We start from the raw sequence: 19,761 nt of genomic DNA, 5'->3' as shown, positions 1-19,761 counted from the left end.
TTTTGCAAACTTAACTAGTAGACTGCAAGGAATGATTTCGATAAAAGAATGAAAGTAGCTATATTCTATCGATATGATCCTTAATTTGACTGATACACACACTTTTTTGTCTGCGTGCTTGTTTTTCTTCTTAACTCTGTATCATTGATGTGTGTTTGCATGCCCAGAGCGAGGACCCTGCAGTCCATGCATGTGTTTGCTATCCTCCTCGGTTGCTTGCCCCTGTTTGCACGGATGAATACAAATTGGGCAGTGTTCCTTATGGCGAGATGTGCTGTAGTGAGTAAGATTTTATCCCCTCGCTCTCTGTTTCTGTGATCTCTTCACGCAGACGTTATTCTGCTCCTGGCAGGAGTTTGGTGTTACTCATGTCCCCAGATGCAGCTCTTTGTCATTTTATTTTGTGTTATAACTAACGCCCCTCTCCAGTGTGTGTGTTCTTGTGACCCTCACTACAAGCTGAAGTGTGAGCGCTGGTGGCCTGTTGTCCTGAGCAATGACCATCGTGTGCATTTTTGCCGCTCTAATTTCATTCTTTCTTTTCACCCTCACTTCAACCTAAAGTAGTTTTGCTGGATTTGGTGTTGCATCACTCACAAGTTCCCTTAACTGATCTCTTCTCGCTCCTTACATGGCCCTGATATTGTTCCAGTCCACCATCGTGAAGCCAATGCACTTCTATTCTGCTCTGAGGAGTAAGGAGGGAACCCTGGGGAAGCTTGAGTTGAGGGTACAAAATAGCAGCCTGCAAGAGGACAAACTCCCCCTTTATTCAAAATCTGTCGTGATTTGTCTGCAACTTAAATTTTCCATCAAAACGTACAAATAACAAAACCAACTCAAGAGCATTAATCCAAGATTTTGATTTTGTTTGTTCTTAGATTCACCATCTGCGTTAATGATATTGTCAGGGAATGTCTGAAGTCTGGCAGCAACAAACACATTTTAACTGTCTATCATCATTTCCATTCAGTCACATGTGACCCTAAAAATCCCAGCACATCAGGTAGAAGTATATTTTCTCGAAAACATTTAGGCTAATTAATCATTTCTATAAAATGTACTATTGAAAGTTGCTTGTGTGCAATCAGCATCTGAGCAGTGAAGTACATTGACACAGTTGTTAAACTGATCTGAGCATGACACAGGTTTATAATAAATGTACAGGTGTGTGTCAAACAACCCCAGGTCGTTAGTAAATGTGCATCCTAATTAGTATTTGGAGGAGGCTTATATGAGCAAATCCAAACTCCAGAAAAGAAAAGTCTGCACAGAACTCTGAAATCTGATTGACAGATGATCCTGCTGTGCCGCTGTCATTAGAAATGAGCGTCACTTCAGGTGTCGGTTCTCTTTCCTCTCTCTCACATCTTTTCCTTATGTCTTTCCTCACATCTTCAGCAGGGAAGACTGAGATTCAAGGAAATGATGCGAGTGTGGCTATAATTAAGGGAATTAGGATGTACCCCATCTATGTCTTTCCCGTCTCTCTCTTCTCCCTCTGTAGTAGTTTTCTCCAGCAAACCATCAAACTTTCTTTTTGCAGTGGTCCTCCCCACGAAGCGTTTTTCATCCTCCTGCGGAAAAATATCAAAAGAAGTATCGGTAAATTATTATTTTTTTCGCTCTTTTGCATTCCTCAGCATATCCTTAAACCTGTGTCTCCCACTCTGTCCGCTCTCCCTCCCTTCCCTTTCTCCTCCCTGCTCCTCATCGCTCATTCCTCCTCTCATCCCCCAATCTCAGACTCACACCTTTGCCTTTGGGCGAGATGGACCGAGCTTATCTCTTCTCTGGCAAACATTCATTCGCAGTCGCTGTCCTCTGCTTCTTCGTCCAGTCCTTTCACCCCTCATCTGCTGTCCTTCTCACCTCTCTGCACTCTCCTCCTTTTATCCTCTTCCTTCCAATTTCCTTTGCTCAAATGAGATGTTGTGTACTGAGGAGAGTGTGTACATTCCTTATCACCAGCTGCTGTCCGGGTATTAGTTGGGGGAAATGGGCTTGCAATGAAACAGAGAGAACTGCTGTGCAAACTCACACCCTCCAGGTTTGAAGGTATTTTAGTATGTGTGTCAATACACGGAACGTGTGCGTGCGTGTGTGCGTGTGCAGGTGTTCGAGTGTTTGTGCACGTGTGCATGCTGACGAGTTCTTTCTCATCCTATTATTTTTTGCCAGTGTCTTCTCTTGTCTCTTTGTGTTTTGCTCGCTCGGCCTCTTCCCACTTCTTCCATTTATCTCTGTTCCTGCTTCCCACTGTATGTCTCGGGTTTGTCTTTTTCTCAGGATTATTCTGCCCACTGCCCGAACCTCTCTTACTGTTCTTTTAAAAACAAGCCTCTGTGCTTCTACTGCAGGTATGTGTAACGTGTGTCTCTCCTTCAGTCGCTGTCATTCTTCTCCACCCACGCACCCTCACCCTGCACTGTGGCCTGTTGCCTCTCCTTCTCCTCCGTTCCTCATGCATAGTAGATGTGTTTAGTAACAATAGCAGAGCTGCAGTCTGTGCGCCCTCTTGTTTCCTACGCTGCTGCTGTGTTGTCTGGCATGTCCTTTGTCTTTGCATAACTTTGTTTCAGAGCTCACCCTTTTCACAGAGCCCACACAGAAACAGAATGGGCTTTTGTCTTTGGTAGTGACAAAATTTTCTGCAGTAATCCACAACCGAAAATACTTTCTTCACTTTTCTCTTCTTTTGGCATCACTCTTTAGGAGCCTGCTTGAAATAGCCCCGATAGCTTAATTGGATATTGGTGAGCCCTAAAGAAGGCATAATGCCTCATTTGACATTAAAGTGTGTCAGATGAGTGAATTATAGGTATTCTCACTTGGAAGACAGGGTTGCCCTGTGACTTTTTGCCTTTGATCACCAGTAGATGCAATTATATGTGCCAAAGTTGTTTTAAACCCTATTTGTCCTTGTTTTTGATTTTATATATATAAGGGAGAGCTGATGTTGATTCTCCTCAGATAATGTGGCGATATTAGAGGCAAAAATCTGTTTTCGGGATCAACAGGATTTTCCACAATATTTCCATTTTACTGATACATAAATAACTATTGATCATGTTTATCCAATTACTAAAATCTAAAATTTTAAAAATAGAAGATAGAATTATAAAACAGACACTAAAGCAAAAATAATTCAAGCATTGAAGAAAGGTGCAACTATAGGCAGAGACAGTAAGAACACAACAGCATGTGAAGAAGAGAGGATGGAGCGATTCTGTCAGGTTAATACAAGCTCACGACTCAGGGGAGGTCTTGTTTTGGCTCAACTGTAGGTGGTTACACTGACAACAGGATAGCATGGTGAGTGTTGCTAAGGGTAACAGATTGAAATACGCTTTTCTGCCTCCAGCTCATGCTCAGGTCAATGTGGTTGCCCAAGGCGATGGTTTTCAACATTAAATCCTCCTACAGGGTGAATGAGTGGTTGCCTAGGGACACGACTGCAAGGGTCCGTAGACGGTGGTGTACCATGAGGACAGCTGTGGCTGGTTCATATCTCCGTCCTACATTAGCTGTTAGTTTTCCCTCCCATGGGTTTTTTGTTTTGTTTTGTAGGTTAAACAGAATGAAAAATCAGCTGTTTGTACAGTGAGGTGTAATTTCTGTGTTTGTTACAGTTTAAATCAGGCATGCATCGCCTGGCGCAGCAGGTCATGAACGGCTGTATAGTGACACAAGTTCAGATATGGGTCATAACACATTGCATATCAGTCACGGGTGAATAAACCGTGGCAGCTCCTCTCTGCTCCTCCACCGTCTCCCCCGAAATAAGGTAATATAAAGAGACACTTGAGGTAAAGATTTACTGTTGTATAATGAGCTCTCATGCATCACTATGTGTGGTTTATACAGACACTTGAGTCGTACTACAGTATTATTATTATTATTATTATTATTATTATTATTATCTTTGCATAAAGGAAGATATATTAGATAAAACTTGTAAGGGAAACGTACTACAATATCAAGTGCTGATAATGGAGATGTATGAAAAAAGATTTACCAGCAAATATTTTTTTTATTTTGAGATAATAACCTAAAATATGCAGCAGCTTCAAACAGTAAAATAAAAGTACAGGATTTTTGCTCTAAATTTCATATTGTTCGACACGACCAATTAATATTTTGTACATTTATTCTAAAAACATGTCTGTGAAGGTGTGTACTCACCGCTGTCTCCATAATGCAGATATCAATGACATCATGTAGCGACTCTTAACCAAATTATGAGACCTCTGGAGCTCTCTTAACTTAAAGAGTGTATCTTTATTTAAGTAAAAAAAAAAAGAAAGAAGAGGATTCATTTGTGAAAAGGAGTAAAGGTCAAAAATATTTACTGGCATCTCTCACTTTATTCCAAAATGTAACTTTAACCAGTTTAATACGGGCCCTGTTGTGACTTAAGCTTTGCTCTTTTTGCTGTTAAGAGGCACAGCAATATTTTTGAGTTTCTTTTTTTATTATTTGGTTGTATTTTTACCTTTATTTAGACGGAGCAGTGCTGTGTTGACATATAGGACATGTGGTAAAGGTCCAGCCAGCTGGGAATCAAACAGGGGACTTACTGCTGAAGGCATATGTGCCCCTGTGCTATGCACCTCAACCACTCTGTTATCAGGTTGCCCAAGTTTGAGAGTACGTTAATGATCCCCACTTTGTTGTAATCTCATACTGTGTGTCGGTCTCCTGTTACATTGCTTATTGCATTTGAACTGGAGATGTGGCCTCCTCTGGACACATATAGTGGAAATATTTGCCTAATGTTGACTTTGCATGTAGATTTGACCTCCCATAAGCCGGTCACATGCTTCCATTGTCACGGATGACGAATGCACAGCAGTACGATTTAATCGGTTTTTGATCTTACGTCTGTTCATCAGTGCTTTGACAATTTATTCTTTAATATGCACTAATTTTTTTTGTTGAGGGAGTTGCCAAGCAGAGAGACACAGAAGCCTGAGATATTGTCACACCATGCTTGGACATGTTGCGATCTGGCTCTGCATATCAGTGGAAAAAAAACATTGATTGAAGCCCCATCTGTACTCAAACACTGAGCTGTCTGGGCATCTGTTCAATTAAGCACATTAAAATTATTTTGTTGCACACTCTACTCACCCTAATAATGCCATTTCTCTTGACAATACCTTGGTGGAGTGGAGCTGCTTTTCCAATTACTTGCATACCAACATGCATTACTAGTTTGCTGCATGCTTGTTTAATCGATAGTCTTGTGTCTTTTGAAGTCTTTGATGTTTTTAAATACAGTTTTGAGATTTTTGTTAATGCTATAGCTATATCACAGTGCTTTGGTTCTGGTGAGAAAGGAATTTACAAAACAAATAAGCAACTTAGTCTCATTAATGAACAGAATTCACATGTTTTTCTAATTCCTACCATTAGTCTTAATTCTTATTCCTGGCTGACATGAGCAATCTGCCTGAAACAGCTGTGTAACAGAGCCTCAACAGAATTTTTACAATTCCAATGTTTTAATCATTAAAAGCATTTCTTTGGAGGACTAAACAAATGCGACTATATAAGTACCCTGATAATCTATAATCTGATGTGCAGATGTGGATGTTAATGGTTGGATGTGGCAGGTGAACAGCTTAGTACAAGTAAGAAGGGACTTTTGTTGTGGAAATTACTTGTTTAAAGTACGATTTTTAAATTTTTTTTTCTTTCTCTTGCTCAGAAGAGATCCCCATTCTCTCATGATTTTTTATTTTTAAATTTTTTTATTATAAATTGTTATTGCACCCATTTACCTGATTCAGAGGAAAACACAACAAGTATGATGGTGCCTGATGTAGGACCGGCACATCAACTTTGCACAACAAAAAGGAGACGCTCATGTTTTTAGCTTAAATGCAGCAGCTTCACGAATCTGACACTAAACATAAAAACAATCAACTTCAGTCTCTTGTCTTCTCTTACTTACACAACCTATTAACAAGTATTTTTCTGTGTACTCCTTTTGTCACTGGGTTTGTTTTCCTTAGTGCAAGTTTCTGCTGTTCTGCATCACGTGGTGTAATGCAGTGCCGGCATGTAGAAATTAAATCACAAAAAGTTATGAACTGAGACTGTGACTTAAACACAATTAATTGTTCAGCCTTAGTTTAAAGATTATTTTTCTTATTACACAGACTCCAGTTGTAATAACTAACTGCATCAGCACAGCACAGTATGTTTGTAAAAAAAAAACAACTACATCATAAAGGCTGCAAATGTAAAATACTGCCATTTTTGATTACAAAACTTCTTTTCAAGATATTTATCAGCACGAGATGCAGAAAAAGGCTGCAGAAAAGCTCGTATCTAGACCTTGAGTTAAGATTTTCCAGTAGTGTGAGTCCATGGATGCAAAGCCAGTGTTATGATTAATGATAAGACAGGTGCTGTCGCCACATGACACACACACACACACACACACACACACACACACACACACACACACACAAAGACACACCAAGAATTGAAATTTAGGTCGACAAGACTAGCATAGAGAATTCAGCCTCTCTGTCTGCTGTGTGTATGTTATGCCGAGGGTAGGCCGCTCTCCCCCTCCTGTTATTCCTTGGTGGTTAATGGGCGTCATCCCTGAACCTGCTCCTTCACCCTCCTTTCCAATCTCCCGACCGTCGTCAGAGATGTCGATCAGTGGAATGTGTTTGTGCCTTCATGTCTTCAGCGTGACCAGCCTGTGGTGTCGCTGGAGGATACCGATAGGAACACCCATGAATAATTTACACAAAGCAGGAATATGTAAACGGGTAAACAGACACAAGAAACAAAATGCAAACAATTGCAGCAGCTCGCTTGAATTAATTACTGGTGCCCTGTGTTCTGCTTATTGGAGCTCTCTGTCCTTGATGACTGATTCAGGGTCAGTGGGTGAGGGGGATATTTGGAGGACGATAAGTGTGTGAACGGACATTAGGCCGGTGGAATTGTGTTAGTTTTATGCATTTATTGTCAGGTTTTATAGAGGAATAGTTACGGTTCTGTCTTTTGTCTCAAACTCTCCACCCCAGCAGCGAGGTAAAATTTGCATGTTGCACCTCAAAAAGTCAGTAGTTGCTAACCATTGCTGTAATTGGACTGTTCATTAAAGAGATGCTGACGAGGCACTTCCCTCCTCAGAACCAATAAGTAGATTCATGTGATGTTTCTGTGCATGATTATTTTATGAAAGCCCTATGAAAGATGTGGTGAAGGGTGTTGTAATGCGTTGACTGATTACAAGCTCCAAAACCAAACTGTCACACGTGGCTAGTTGATGGTGTGGAGAGGTGAAGAATCGTTCTCAATAGTGAGTCATCACCAGTAACCAGAGGATGATGTGCTGAAGTGTCCGTCAGAGTGGAGGGCACAGCAGTGGGAGATAGGACGTGACAGAGTGGCCCCATTTGAGGTTGTCACCAGGTCCCAAGAGTGACAACACCGACCTAAGACGAATCGAGGCCCAGCTGGCTCGTATAAGTTGCCAGATCATAAATAGCCAGGACTGCAGTGCAGGGTGGAGGTGGTTTGTCATCAGGCCCGGCCCCAGCCAGGGCACGGACTCCCTGACGAGAAGGGAATTTATCACTGTACAGTGATAAGACAAGGCTATTATTGTTTCTGTCCTCCTCCTTCTCCTCTGCCATCTCCCTCTCCGCCCCCTCCTCCTTGTATGTAACACATCAGCTCTTCTTTTTCTCCCGAGTTTCCCCCCTTCTCAGAGTCCTCCTTGCTTTCCCTCCTCCTGTACTCTTTCATATTTTATTCTCTTGTTATAAACTGTCACCACCGCATTGCCTGCATTTATTTGGACCCCTGTTCTGTCCATTATATCTGTCCTCTCTCCTTCAACATCCCTGTTCTTCCATCTCCCTTCCTCTCAGCACAAATGTGGTAGGATCAGTAAAGTAATGACTCCTTGGGATGATGATAATCAGATACTCGGTGGAGGATAATGACCTCACCGGAGTGCTACATTGAAACCATATTTAGGTATTAGGTATAAGTGTTTGAGATCTCTGAAATACTATTTGTCTCTGCCTCCTAGTAAGGCACAGCTAAACTCTCCACCCCCCCCCCCCCACCCTCTTCCTTTTCTTTCATTTTTTTGACACCTTTGCATCTCCTTTTCTTGCTGTTCCCTCAAGCAAAGTCTCATTTTAAAGAATTATTTCTGGCTCACACAGCTCAGTGCCACGAGACCTGAAGCCCCGGCCTCAGCTCTCAAGTTTATCTAGTGTACGTGCAGACATCCCAGGCTCCTCTCTCATTGTCTCCCAGCGTAGCAGCTCAGCTGTCAGGAGCGCGAGAAGATGGATGAATTATCACAGAAAGGTCTCCTCCAAAGCTCTCACCTCATTTAGATGCTCTGTTTGGCTCTGACTCTTGCTAACAGCGTGACACTGTGTTAGCCTAGCACTGAGGCCCTTGTCGCCGTTATTTCTTTGTTTATAAATCTATGCTAATGAGCAACAGGGCTCAAGGAAGCGTGCAACCTCTCTGTGCTCACTATAATTCCTTCCCCAGCGCCACATCAGCTGTGACAGTTGTGTTTCTGCTGCGGCTCAGAGTAGCCTCCTTATCTCCTTTGCTGTGATTGGAGCAGCTGCCTCTGGGTGTCACTGGCAACTGTGGGGATTACATAGTGGTGTGTGTGTGTGTGTGTGTGCATATAGTATGCATCTCAGCACACATGCAATAAATACCCTGTAGCTGGACCTTATGGACCTCAAAACAGACAGTCAGAGTTCACAGACGCCCTGGGCACTAAGCAGCAGGAAGAGATAGGCAGAGGCAGACAGCCATTTAGAGGTGAGCGGGGAGAGTTGGCTGGCAGGTTGCAGAGGAATCAGACTGTTTTGGCTCCACAGCCGATGGCCAAATAACAACTAGATGCGAGATTGACAGAGATGTATTGTTTTTTTTGTTTTTTTTAACTGTTTCTCCAATATGACTCGACTTGCCATCTAACTAGCCCCTAAAAAAAAACAATCTCACATTTTGTTGGGAATAGGAAGCAAGATTTATTAATGACTGGAAATATCAAGTATGTACTATCCATAGACTGTATATAAAAGTGAACGTAGCTTCTGGGTCTGACCAGTGAAATATTATAAAGTGCAATACCACTGAGGGCTGCTTGGGCTTGACTCCAAAATTCTCTGACTCCACAAACTCCCATTCAACTCCTCACATGAAATACAAAGTACATTTTTTTTGCCATTATGAAGTCATTCGCTAAAGTCACTCATTCTTATTAGATTTCTGGTGGTCCATCTGAAAATAATCCCATCATTAATGATATATTAGGCCTTAAGACCTATGTTTTGGGGCGTGTCTGTTTGATTGACAGGTCTGTGGTGCCTTTTCCACTATCAGTGGACAGGGCGTCGTGCCCTCGGGTTCCCAATCAGATCAAAACCTCAAGTTTCAAGTAGAAAGTCAGCTATAAACCTCATTAGAGGCCACATGGTTTTAAGATGGGCATTAGGCCTTTCCTGGCTTTCAAAGCCTTTTTGATTGAGGATGTCATCTACTGACTACTAAATGTCACTCTTCACATTTCCATACTGTGCTAAATAGTGCTGACATGCATAAATGAAAGGCCAAAGATTGCCTTTCATGTTTTTATACGTTGTGTAGGCGCTATGAAAATGAACAAGTTACCCTCTGAATGCAACAGACCTCTCACTGATCCCCATTGTTGCAAATTACCAAACTCATCTGCTGTGCAATGCAAATGTTTAAGTGATTCTCCTCATTAGCTTTGGTTCACAACAATACCCTCTAAGTATAAGTATGTATGTGTCTTTTGCATGTACTTGTGAGTCTGTGTTTGTAGCCCGACTCTGCAATAAGGTCATTCCATTTTCTTTCAGGCTGTCTATTAATCTTTTGAGTGTGCGCTCTGATTTTATTCCGTCCAGGCATTTGAGTTTTTTGTTATTTGAATTTTCTTAAATGGCTTTAGCTTGCCATTAGTGGAGTACAAAACATTACAGGAGCTTAGAGGAGAGGGTGAAATGGAGATACTGGGACCTCTTTCCCCCTGACCCATATTACAGCGCATTATGCATCTCTATGCAATCTCTCGTCTTCTGCCCTGCATACCCACAGGCCTGCAAGCACGCTTTCCTCATTCACTCCTTTTAATCTGTCCTGCCATCAAGTTCTAGCTATCTCTCCTTTGTTGTCTCTTGCTCTTCTCTGTCACAGGCCCGTTGTCTTATCTCATCTCCAAAGCCTTGTTATGCCTCTTGTCTTCATGCACCCTTGTTGCTATTTTTTTCAGAAGGCTATGTTGTTCGAGCTGAACTAAAGACTAGGGAGCGCAGCACTCCGAGCCAGGCCTATTTATCAGCGTCACAGCAGCCCTCCACTCTGCTTCATTACTGACTGCCTAATGGCACAGATCAGTGCAATTTATTTACTATAATTAGGCAACTCCATTTGGCCAGCACAGCCCCGGTGAAACCTGTTAGACTTGCGCTGCCCCCTGCCATGTCACCCTGCATGCGTGTGTGCACCGTTACTTAGCTGTTGGGCTTTAAAAAAATCATTAAGAAGCTGTTGTGGCACAATAGTTTGACGTCCCTCATTGCTTTGTTATAGCCACGTCTTATAACATCATGCGTGATTGTGGAGTAAAACGCACGAGCCTTGTAAAAGTTTATAAGCTCTCTGCGCTTGTAAAAAGTAGTGGAGTATATTGAAAATGCGTTGCAGAGAGAGAGAGAGTGACAGGGATAGAAAGCGGATGAGTGAGTGACCGAATCGATCAGTGAATGGCTGATTGAGGAATGAGTGAACATGTGAGTAAGCGGGAAATTGGTGACTCTTTCCCTGTGGCTGGCTGCACACACTTCTTTGTTTCTCTTTTACAGTCTTATCTCCCTTACATCCCACTCAAGTTCTTCTTAGAGTCTCCACCAAGTGTGCCAGTCTCCCCCTTGACTTTCTGTTTAATCTCCTCCCTTCTACCTGCTTGTATTCTCCACTTTTGCGCCCTGTCCCCCCTCTCACTTAATCTCCCACTCCTGTGTTCTTAAAAGCTGCAGCCTCTTGTTTCGTCTTCCAATGCAATTTTAATCTCCATCCTTGAAGGAGGGAGAGGAGGCGAGGGGTGTATTCCCACACGGTGCTGGTCCAAGCTCAAGGGGAGTACAGCCTACGTCACGGAGATGAAGTCACATTGTACTCACGGAGTAGACGAGATCGAGCCCGTCAATAATTTACACAGTGCATGCTGTTGCTGTGCACTTTTGCTGTCCACTCTTGCTGTAAACCTTTTGTCTGCCTTCTTTCCAAATCTTGTTTCCTCATGTCTGTGTTTGAGTTTATTGTGGCTCCCAAATTTTGCGTGGATATCCATTATTTTTGCTCATCGTCATTGTCATTATTAAGTGATCCTGCTTAAAAAAGCTTGACTTTTGCTCGTAAACCACACAACAGGACAGGCATAAAGAAGCGAAGTGACTGGGAGTGAAGGATGGTTGTGGCAGTTCCTGAGGTTGTTGTTGTTTCAGCACCTCAGAAACAGCCAGCCTCCTGGGACTTTAATGGATAACGAAAAACAAAACATGCACTCGACTGCAGTTAAGCAGGCAAAACCACCTTGGCAGGCGAGGAAGGTCAGGGGCAGATGGCTAAACTTGTTCAAGCGAAAATGCAGGTAAGTATGCCTGCGAGCAGCTCGGTACAACAGTGATTTGCAGAAGGGCATGTCGAAATTCAGCTCATCAAACCTTGAAGCAGCAGCAGCAGAGGACCATACAGGGATACACACAAGCACCAGTGATCTTCAAACTTCAATGATCAAACTGTGAAGATGCTCTACCTGCTCTCCTTGATCTTGATTTTTTTTTTTGTGATACGCTGATAGCGGGGTCAGAATATGAAGTAAACAGCATGAAGTCATCCATTAGTCTTGCCTTGTGTTTAAAGGAACAGACTAGTGGTAGCTGTGTGGTAGTGTTTCCTTGCACAAATGAGGCCCCTTGATACCAGATGTTGAGCTTCATTTGAATGCCAGCATCTACTAAAGCATTGTTGCTGACCGGTAACCCTTTTTCACATGGCTACCTCTAGCAAAATAATCTAACTACTGGATTACTAGACTTTATAATGTGTGCAGAAACACGACAGTGACTTTGGCTGCTTCTCCGACCAACACAGCCTCATACTTAACCCTCCTGTTGTCCTCGGGTCAAAATGACCCACAGCTGTGTTCAATCAAGTTCTATTTTATTTCTATATTTTTATATTTTTTGGGATCATTGGTCATCATTCTTTAAAGAAACCCTCACAGCCTCCTTGTCACCAATGATCCCAAAAAATATGAAAATAAAATAGAACTTGGTTGAACACAGCTGCGGGTCATTTTGACCCAAGGACAACACGAGGGTTAAGAACTGTAGATGAATGCTTTTTGATATTTTCTGTCATATTTCTGATGTTACAATATCCGATGTTCATCTTAATCATGGCCAATATTTCAAAAAAATGATATGAATATATATTAAATGAATTCCTTTTCAAAAAATACTCAGGTTTGTGATTTTGCTGACCACTTGGTTCGTGCAGAGCTGACGCTGGGTCGTCACAGATTTCTTTATATGGTCATCTGCTCCAGACACATCATGCCACAGAATACAGACCGACGGTGCAGGGAGACACTATAACTTCCAGTCGTTATATAACATTTTAGTTGCTATGGTAGCGCATTTCTCACGTGCGCACTTAACAAGGGCACATATAGAAGAAATTATATACGTCTTTGATTGAGGTAAATAGCTTAATATTTCCCAAAACAGAGACGCCCTGCCATTATCTTTTGTTGCTGCAAATGTTTGTGCTGTCCAAATTATGTTACTTTGTAGATTTAATTTCTCTTTTCGGTACTCCGGCAAGAGGATGAGTGAGAAGGTTACAAACACTGAGTGCTGCTGCTCGACAGGCTTCCTGGAAGTTGGCCAATCAGAAGAAAGTGGGCTTCAGGGGAGGGGAGCCTTATGGAGAAACGGCTTGTTTCAGCTCCTGCAGGGGATGCATAAATGGCCAGTATAAATATATAAATATAGATAAGGAGCTTTTTGAATCATGAATCATAGACAGCTCCTCTAGTAGAGTTAGCATATAAAAAACAACAACTGAAAATGAGCATAATAGGTCCCTTTTAAAGTCTAATTTGATTGCTTATTTCTACATTAGACCATAATTTGACAATGACATATATAGCCTTTTATTATCAGTCATTTGACAGACAAATAATTATAAAAATCAACAGTAATTAATATAATGGGTTCAATTTAAATAAATAATAATCTAAACATTGTCCGTTTCCAGCTTCTAAAATGTGCAGATTTGCTAATTGTTACAGTTTTATGTGATTGTAAATTGAATATTGTTGAGTTTTGATTAAATAACCATTACTTCAGCCATGACACGTTTTCATGAGCATTTTTCACTATTTTGTGATCATTTATTAACCTAATGAACAATCAATTAATGGAAAACATGATTAATAATGAAAACTGTAGTGTGAATGTTAACTACAAGAATAACTTTTTACCTGTTTTTTGGCTATCTCTACTCAAATCTTTCTCTCCTGCATGTGTTCTGTTGCTAGTCCTCCATTAACATTGACTACACGTGCTTGACTGTGCCTTTTGAAAGGAGACCATGCAGGAGCCGCTCTTGAGATAACACTGGCAAATGAATTGTGATAATGACCGTTGGCGTTGTTCTGTAGCCACTTTGAGCTGCTGTGTTTGACCGTGTGCTATTATTTCCCCCTGTTTGTTCTGGGACTGCTGCATAGAACAGATCCTGAGGGCTCCCGAACAGATGATTATTAGTTAATTTGTTATGACAAGGCTTTGTCAAATATGTTCAAACTGAACTCGTCCTACTTATTTAACCAGCTCTGTTTTATTTATCTCTTCCGTAATGTTCACTTTTCATCACCCCTCTCTTCCAGCTGCCCTTCGTTGCCATTGCTGTAGCTCCTGCTGCACTCACTTCTCTGATTCTGTGATTAGCATTCTGCTGTATCACCATTCTGTCTATCACTTAACATACAGTGGAGCACCGACTCACAGTGAAACCCAGTGTTACTGTCAGTCTTGTTCAAAGATAAAACGAGATACACAGACAACTCTTGCACACTCACAAACACCCACATGCATATATTGTGTACATATACGCACAAACATACCGAAGTACACACATGCTTATACATTGGCACACGTACAGTGGCGATGTGAGCTCTGACAGCTGCAGTTTGCTGGAAGCTATGGAGTTTAGAATATCATTAGTTTTAAAAAGGGCAGCCAGGCAAGGTGAACTTATTACTCACTTCTCCAAAGAAGAGGAAGTTGGGAGAAAGTTTCCTCCAAACCTTGTCTCTATCTACAGATTACGCCCACATCAACATTTGGATAAGACTCCTGTTTATATTGGTTTGCCACAGACCTAATCTACAAAATGCTCACTATCTGTGTCCTCTAGAGTATGAAGAAGTTGCTTTGCACCACTTTATCTACACAGTAAATAGTGTTGGTGTTTTAGAGCTGGAGGACATGAAGTGATTAGGCAGAACATAAGAGAGGAGGCTCCTCAATGATTAGTATTCAGCTTGGGCTCCTGCTGGTGGCAGAGCTCGTAGTCAATGGCTTCCATTAACCTGCCAGTCGGCTCTTCATTACTTCATTAGGGCCGGTGTTGAGGTTTAAGAAGTCCCGTCACAGTCCAAGTCCAGGCACCGACTCCTGACTCGCCACAGCTCGTTACCAGTGTCAGACTGACGTGGCCTCACGGCTGTGGCACACCACGTCTTCATCTACATTTGCTGTCCCTTTGTGCATCCTGTTCCTTCAGTCATTTTTAACTAGATGACCATGACGAGTGAATGAAAGCAGCGGATGCTGTTTACATAAAAGAATAGCAGTCCCAGTGTAGGATGAAAGCACCAACCTCATGGTTTTTGTGTCTGATTCACCTCCATAGTATCATTTGATTTGTTCATCAAAACTCTACTTTCTGCCAGCGAGGAACCTTATTAATGACTCATTCTCATTGCTGCACAGAAGCACATGTCCACACTTGATTTATACTTTTAGTCAGGGCACACACATAAACGGGTCCCACATATACATAGACTTCTCTTTTAACAGGGATAAGCATGCTGAGGGACATGTCGGCAATGAATGTTTGAACATTTGTCCACAAATGTTTCACTACACACATAAAACCGCACACAAACTACAAGTGCTTGCAGTTCTCATTATCTTCTCCTTTTGGGATTGTTGAAGAATTTATAAGGAGAATATATTAACCAGGAATGTTCTTTTTCAATTTTTCAAACATTTATCTGTATAAAGATACTCTCTGCAAAACGAGCACTAATGATATAAATGTAACTGTAATGTTATAAATAGCTGCAGAAAATAATTTCCCCGTTACACTTCACTTGATAAGGCAGTTTTTCTGCAGCTCTGCATATGGTGCACAGACCCATATTTTTCCTAAGAACTCTTTATTTTCTCAGGAAAGACATGAATTATTCTCCTTAGACTTCAGAGAACAAATCTTCAGGGACTTTAAGAGAATAAATTATTTGAAAATGAATACTATGGACACGTAGCTGATATTTCCATAAGGGATTTTCTTTTTGTTTGACTTGCATACTGTCAATCTTTTTTCTATACTTGATTCAGGAAAGCTCGGATTTATTTAGCTTCTTGACCACCTACACTGCCTATGATGTATATTGTATGTGAAGGCGTATGTTTTTGGAGGTCCTTTTTGTATGATTTTCAGTATTCTAACCATGTAATTGTGGACCGCTTGGTATTTTCTGCTGAAGGTCGGTTGGTTTACCGTCTTCATTTTGGGGTTTAAAAATGTCTCATTTATGTGCTTTTTGTGTTCTTTATACTCAATGATATGATGTAAGGCAAAACAAAAAGAGTCTCACCTCGCTCCCTGGTGCATTGCCTACTCTTAACAGACTTGGATAAATGGTTAAGGCGTGATGTGCCTGCCGTTGACTCACACACTGACTCATGCATTTTAATCAGAAGAAGATCAAAAATAAATGGCAAAGATAAATCGTAAAGGCATAGAAATGAATATGCTATTTATTTTGCATTGTGGTGATTTAATGTAATTTGTTAATTTCTATTTACATTACTATATTCTTAGTTTGTGTTTGAATATTGCAGCATTCAAAATAATTTTTACTGAGAAGCACAAAATCTGTGAATCTACTTTAAGAGCGCTTAGTTGTATTGTAAGATCAGAACTCTGCAACGGCATGAAGGTTTAGCAGGATTACTCTGTGGTGTTTGCTCTTTGATCTGGTGGGGCTTTCATAGACCCCAGAGGCTGTACTTAAACCGTTCATGTCGAGTCCGATGGTGGGCTGACGGCTTTCACTGCACAGTTCCTGTAGCTCAAGTGGCCTTGTTCGACAAAGGAATGGCTGAAAACTTCCTCCACTTCCATTAGCTGGTTTTCTGTTTTCTTTTTCTTTTATCTCTCTTTTTTTAAATTTTTTTTAGTAACCTTTCCAGTGCTCTTCATCCCAAATGGACCTGACTCAGAAAACATTCAACACACAAAAAAAAAACCTTTAGATGGAGAGATGGGATGAGAGTTTAGGGGGGAATTCATCGTGAACATGGCAATTTTCTCCATTTATTCCGCAAAAGAAGATGATTTTTCAGATCAAAGCATATTTTTATTACAGTTGTCTGGAATCAGTGAAACGAACGCGAGGGGAATGAAGGGAGACAGGCGAGATGATATCCAAACAAATGAGAAAAACAAATCATCCGCATAGATTATGCTGGCTGGAGATTTTCAAGAGATGCAAGTTGTGCGAGAGAAAAATAACTTCACTTTTGCAACATTTTACTTCGTGTTTTAAACTTGGAGTGTTTATGTCAGCTGTCCCTCCATCTTGCTATACATGAATGAGAAGTGGGCATGTCTTTCCCCTTCGCCTTAACTGCATCAACCCCCACACAGCACAACCCCTCCCCCCCTCAACCACCCACACCCAATCCAGCCCACACAGACTCATTGTAAAGGGGACATATTGGAAAACTATTAACTCTCATTATGCTTTATAGCCGCACGCTCTCCCCGTTCTGTCTTGTAATCACATTTAATCTCTGTGTGTGCGTGTGCGTGTGTGTGTGCGCGCGTGCACATCCACCGTGCTCAGGCAGACAGTAATGAACCACTTTTACTGTAATACATTCATAAACAACCCCCCACAGGCGCCACCTTCTATGGCAACCCATTCAAGCTGCAGCAATGGAACCATGTCAGCCAAATGGGATGGAGTGCAGCGCAATACAAATAAAAAGAGATTGGAGTGAATTGGGTATGGATTCTCTTCTCTTTATATGAACTCCTCGTAGAGGTGGAAACCTTCACAGGAACCATGAGTATCCATTTGGTCCTTGTAACTCCAAATAACCAGGCTCTCGTAAAGTGCTGAATATCCTGTAGCTGCTCAGTATTGAATTGTGCACCAGTTTGATCATCCATGACAGTGTGTGTGTGTGTGTGTGTTTAGATGTGTGTATGTGTGTTATTTTGGCTACACAGAGAGATGGCAATTTTAACATACGTTCTGTGATGGATGAGACAAAAACACACTTACTTGCAAGTGCGCACACACACACACACACACACACACACACACACACACACACACACACACACACACACACACACACACACACGTAATGAGTGACTTTAAGTTCCGGTTATTCTCTCCCGGCCAAGGCAAATGTCATCATTGTGCAGCAAAACTCCCATAATCCATCTGTGGCATGGCAGCATCCTAAAAAAAAGCTGTTCTTTCTTTTTCTCCATTTGTCAGCCACTTTTCTTTTTTTCTGTTTTCACTCCCCCTTCTTCACATTTCCCCTCTGGACTGGTTTTTATTCTTCTCTCTTGTCTCCTCTCGCTTTTCCAATTAAATTTTTTTTCCTTAATCTCCTTTTCTCTGGAAACTTTTATCTGGGTTTGATGACAGTGGAGAGTCTCAGTAGGAGCAAAAATGAGTAATAGCTCAAAATTATTGTTGACCACTATGATGATGGAAATGAAGATATTCATAATTATAATTATGCTATTGATGACGATGATAATGATGGAGATCAGAATGACAATGATTCTATTAATGCTGATCATTAAAATGGAGATGAGGATGATGATGACGGTGACAATGGGGATGATAATGGTCTTTGCTGAGTTTCTAAGCAGTCTCCATGTTTTCACCTTGGCCCAGATGGAGAGAGACAGATGGAGGGGACGGACACCAGCCGCAAGAGGGACGCCCGGTCCTCGGCTGGACACCACAAGAGTGAGGACACCAGCGACAGCAGGGAGGACGAGGCAGCAGTGAGTGGCTCTTTCTATTCTGTCTCACTGCTCTGGACCGAGTATTAATGCGATATCCCTTCCTAAACACATGCTCTCTACCCTACCACAGCCCTCTGACTAAGCAGCAATGATGTTTATTGCTTTATAGCTCATCAGGGCTCAAACAATCACAGTCCTGATCTTAATTATAATCAAACACTTAAGGCTCTGTGCACCCACTGGTTAGTGCTTCATTTATCCGGTGTCCAAAAAGACAGTCTCCCCCCGTCCTAATTAAAAAAGGAGATTAGGCATGAAGAAAATAATTTGTATACAGATAATGTAGAGGTGGAAAAATAAAAGAATTGGCATCTGTCTTCAGATTTTCTTGTTTGGAAACTTTTCTCTTTGCTGAAACCCATCTATATCTTAGCCTCCTGACCCCACCCACAGCAGTGAATTTTAATAATGCTTCCAGCTCTGGGAGGGCGCAGCTCAAATTATATTGGGAATACATTATGTAATCTAACCTCCTCTTTGAGCATTTAGTCAAATTTATTTCTGTGATAGCTTTCACGCTGAGATGTGAAATTAGGCAGAGTGATATATTCAACAGCAGAATACGAGACAGAGTTTGGACCTCAGCCAGAGATCATTAGCACTTGGTACATGCTGCAGTAAACCACTGAGACAATCTGACACATGGACTCTTATTTAGTCTTTAGTCTTTATTTTAACTCTCATTTATAGATAAGTACAGCAATTTTACGCTATTTCCTTCATTTTGAGATCATTTTTAAGTACTGCAGGACCCTTAAAGCATATTGCTTCCAACTGCAGCATGTGTTTAAACGACAAGCCGTGTTGTTTTCAACAGGCAGTCCAAATAAGGGTTATTATCAAAATTCCTTCACAAAAGAAATCCAGCGGTGAATATAAATGGTGATAAATTGCTGTCATTACTGTGACAACTCAGTCCTCCAAATCTGCACCGAGCTCAGTGTACAAATGTTTACAGTGTGATCTAATTGTCTGTTGATATTTATTCCAAAACAGAAATATTTTGATAATTTCTGCTTGGAGGGGATAATTGACTTTAAAGGCCTAATAAAGTCAGGAAATGTAGATATTTTATAAAGGTGCTTATTATTGGTTATCTGCTCCCTACAGGACAACATATTTTGATTTCAGAATATGATTGTGAGTATACAGATTTGAGAAATTACATGGAGTCGTCAAAAATAGTGTTGCTCTATTCTGTTTAGTCCCTTTGCTCACATGAATTGCATCTAGCTATTTTCTGTGAAGACAAATTTGATACTCAAGATCCACCAGTCTTTATCTGGCCTTCAGGCA

The 19,761-nt window shown here is 41.3% G+C and overlaps 1 protein-coding gene across 1 annotated transcript in view; it reads left to right on the top strand.

Moving 5' to 3' along the window:
- Nucleotides 1-19,761, top strand: part of b4galnt4a (beta-1,4-N-acetyl-galactosaminyl transferase 4a) — a 126,452-nt gene that overhangs the window by 25,105 nt on the left and 81,586 nt on the right. Inside the window, exon 2 of the mRNA XM_069162195.1 lies at nucleotides 18,332-18,444. Within this exon, the coding sequence (XP_069018296.1) occupies nucleotides 18,332-18,444 (113 nt within the window). The remainder of the gene's footprint in view (nucleotides 1-18,331; nucleotides 18,445-19,761) is intronic.

This window comes from Embiotoca jacksoni, unplaced genomic scaffold, assembly GCF_022577435.1.
Source record: "Embiotoca jacksoni isolate LCO1_2020_lvr unplaced genomic scaffold, fEmbJac1.0.p SCAF_3, whole genome shotgun sequence".
Lineage (NCBI taxonomy): Eukaryota > Metazoa > Chordata > Actinopteri > Embiotocidae > Embiotoca > Embiotoca jacksoni.
The sequence above is the reverse complement of the archived record's forward strand: the minus strand, read 5'-3'. Positions and strand labels throughout refer to the sequence as shown.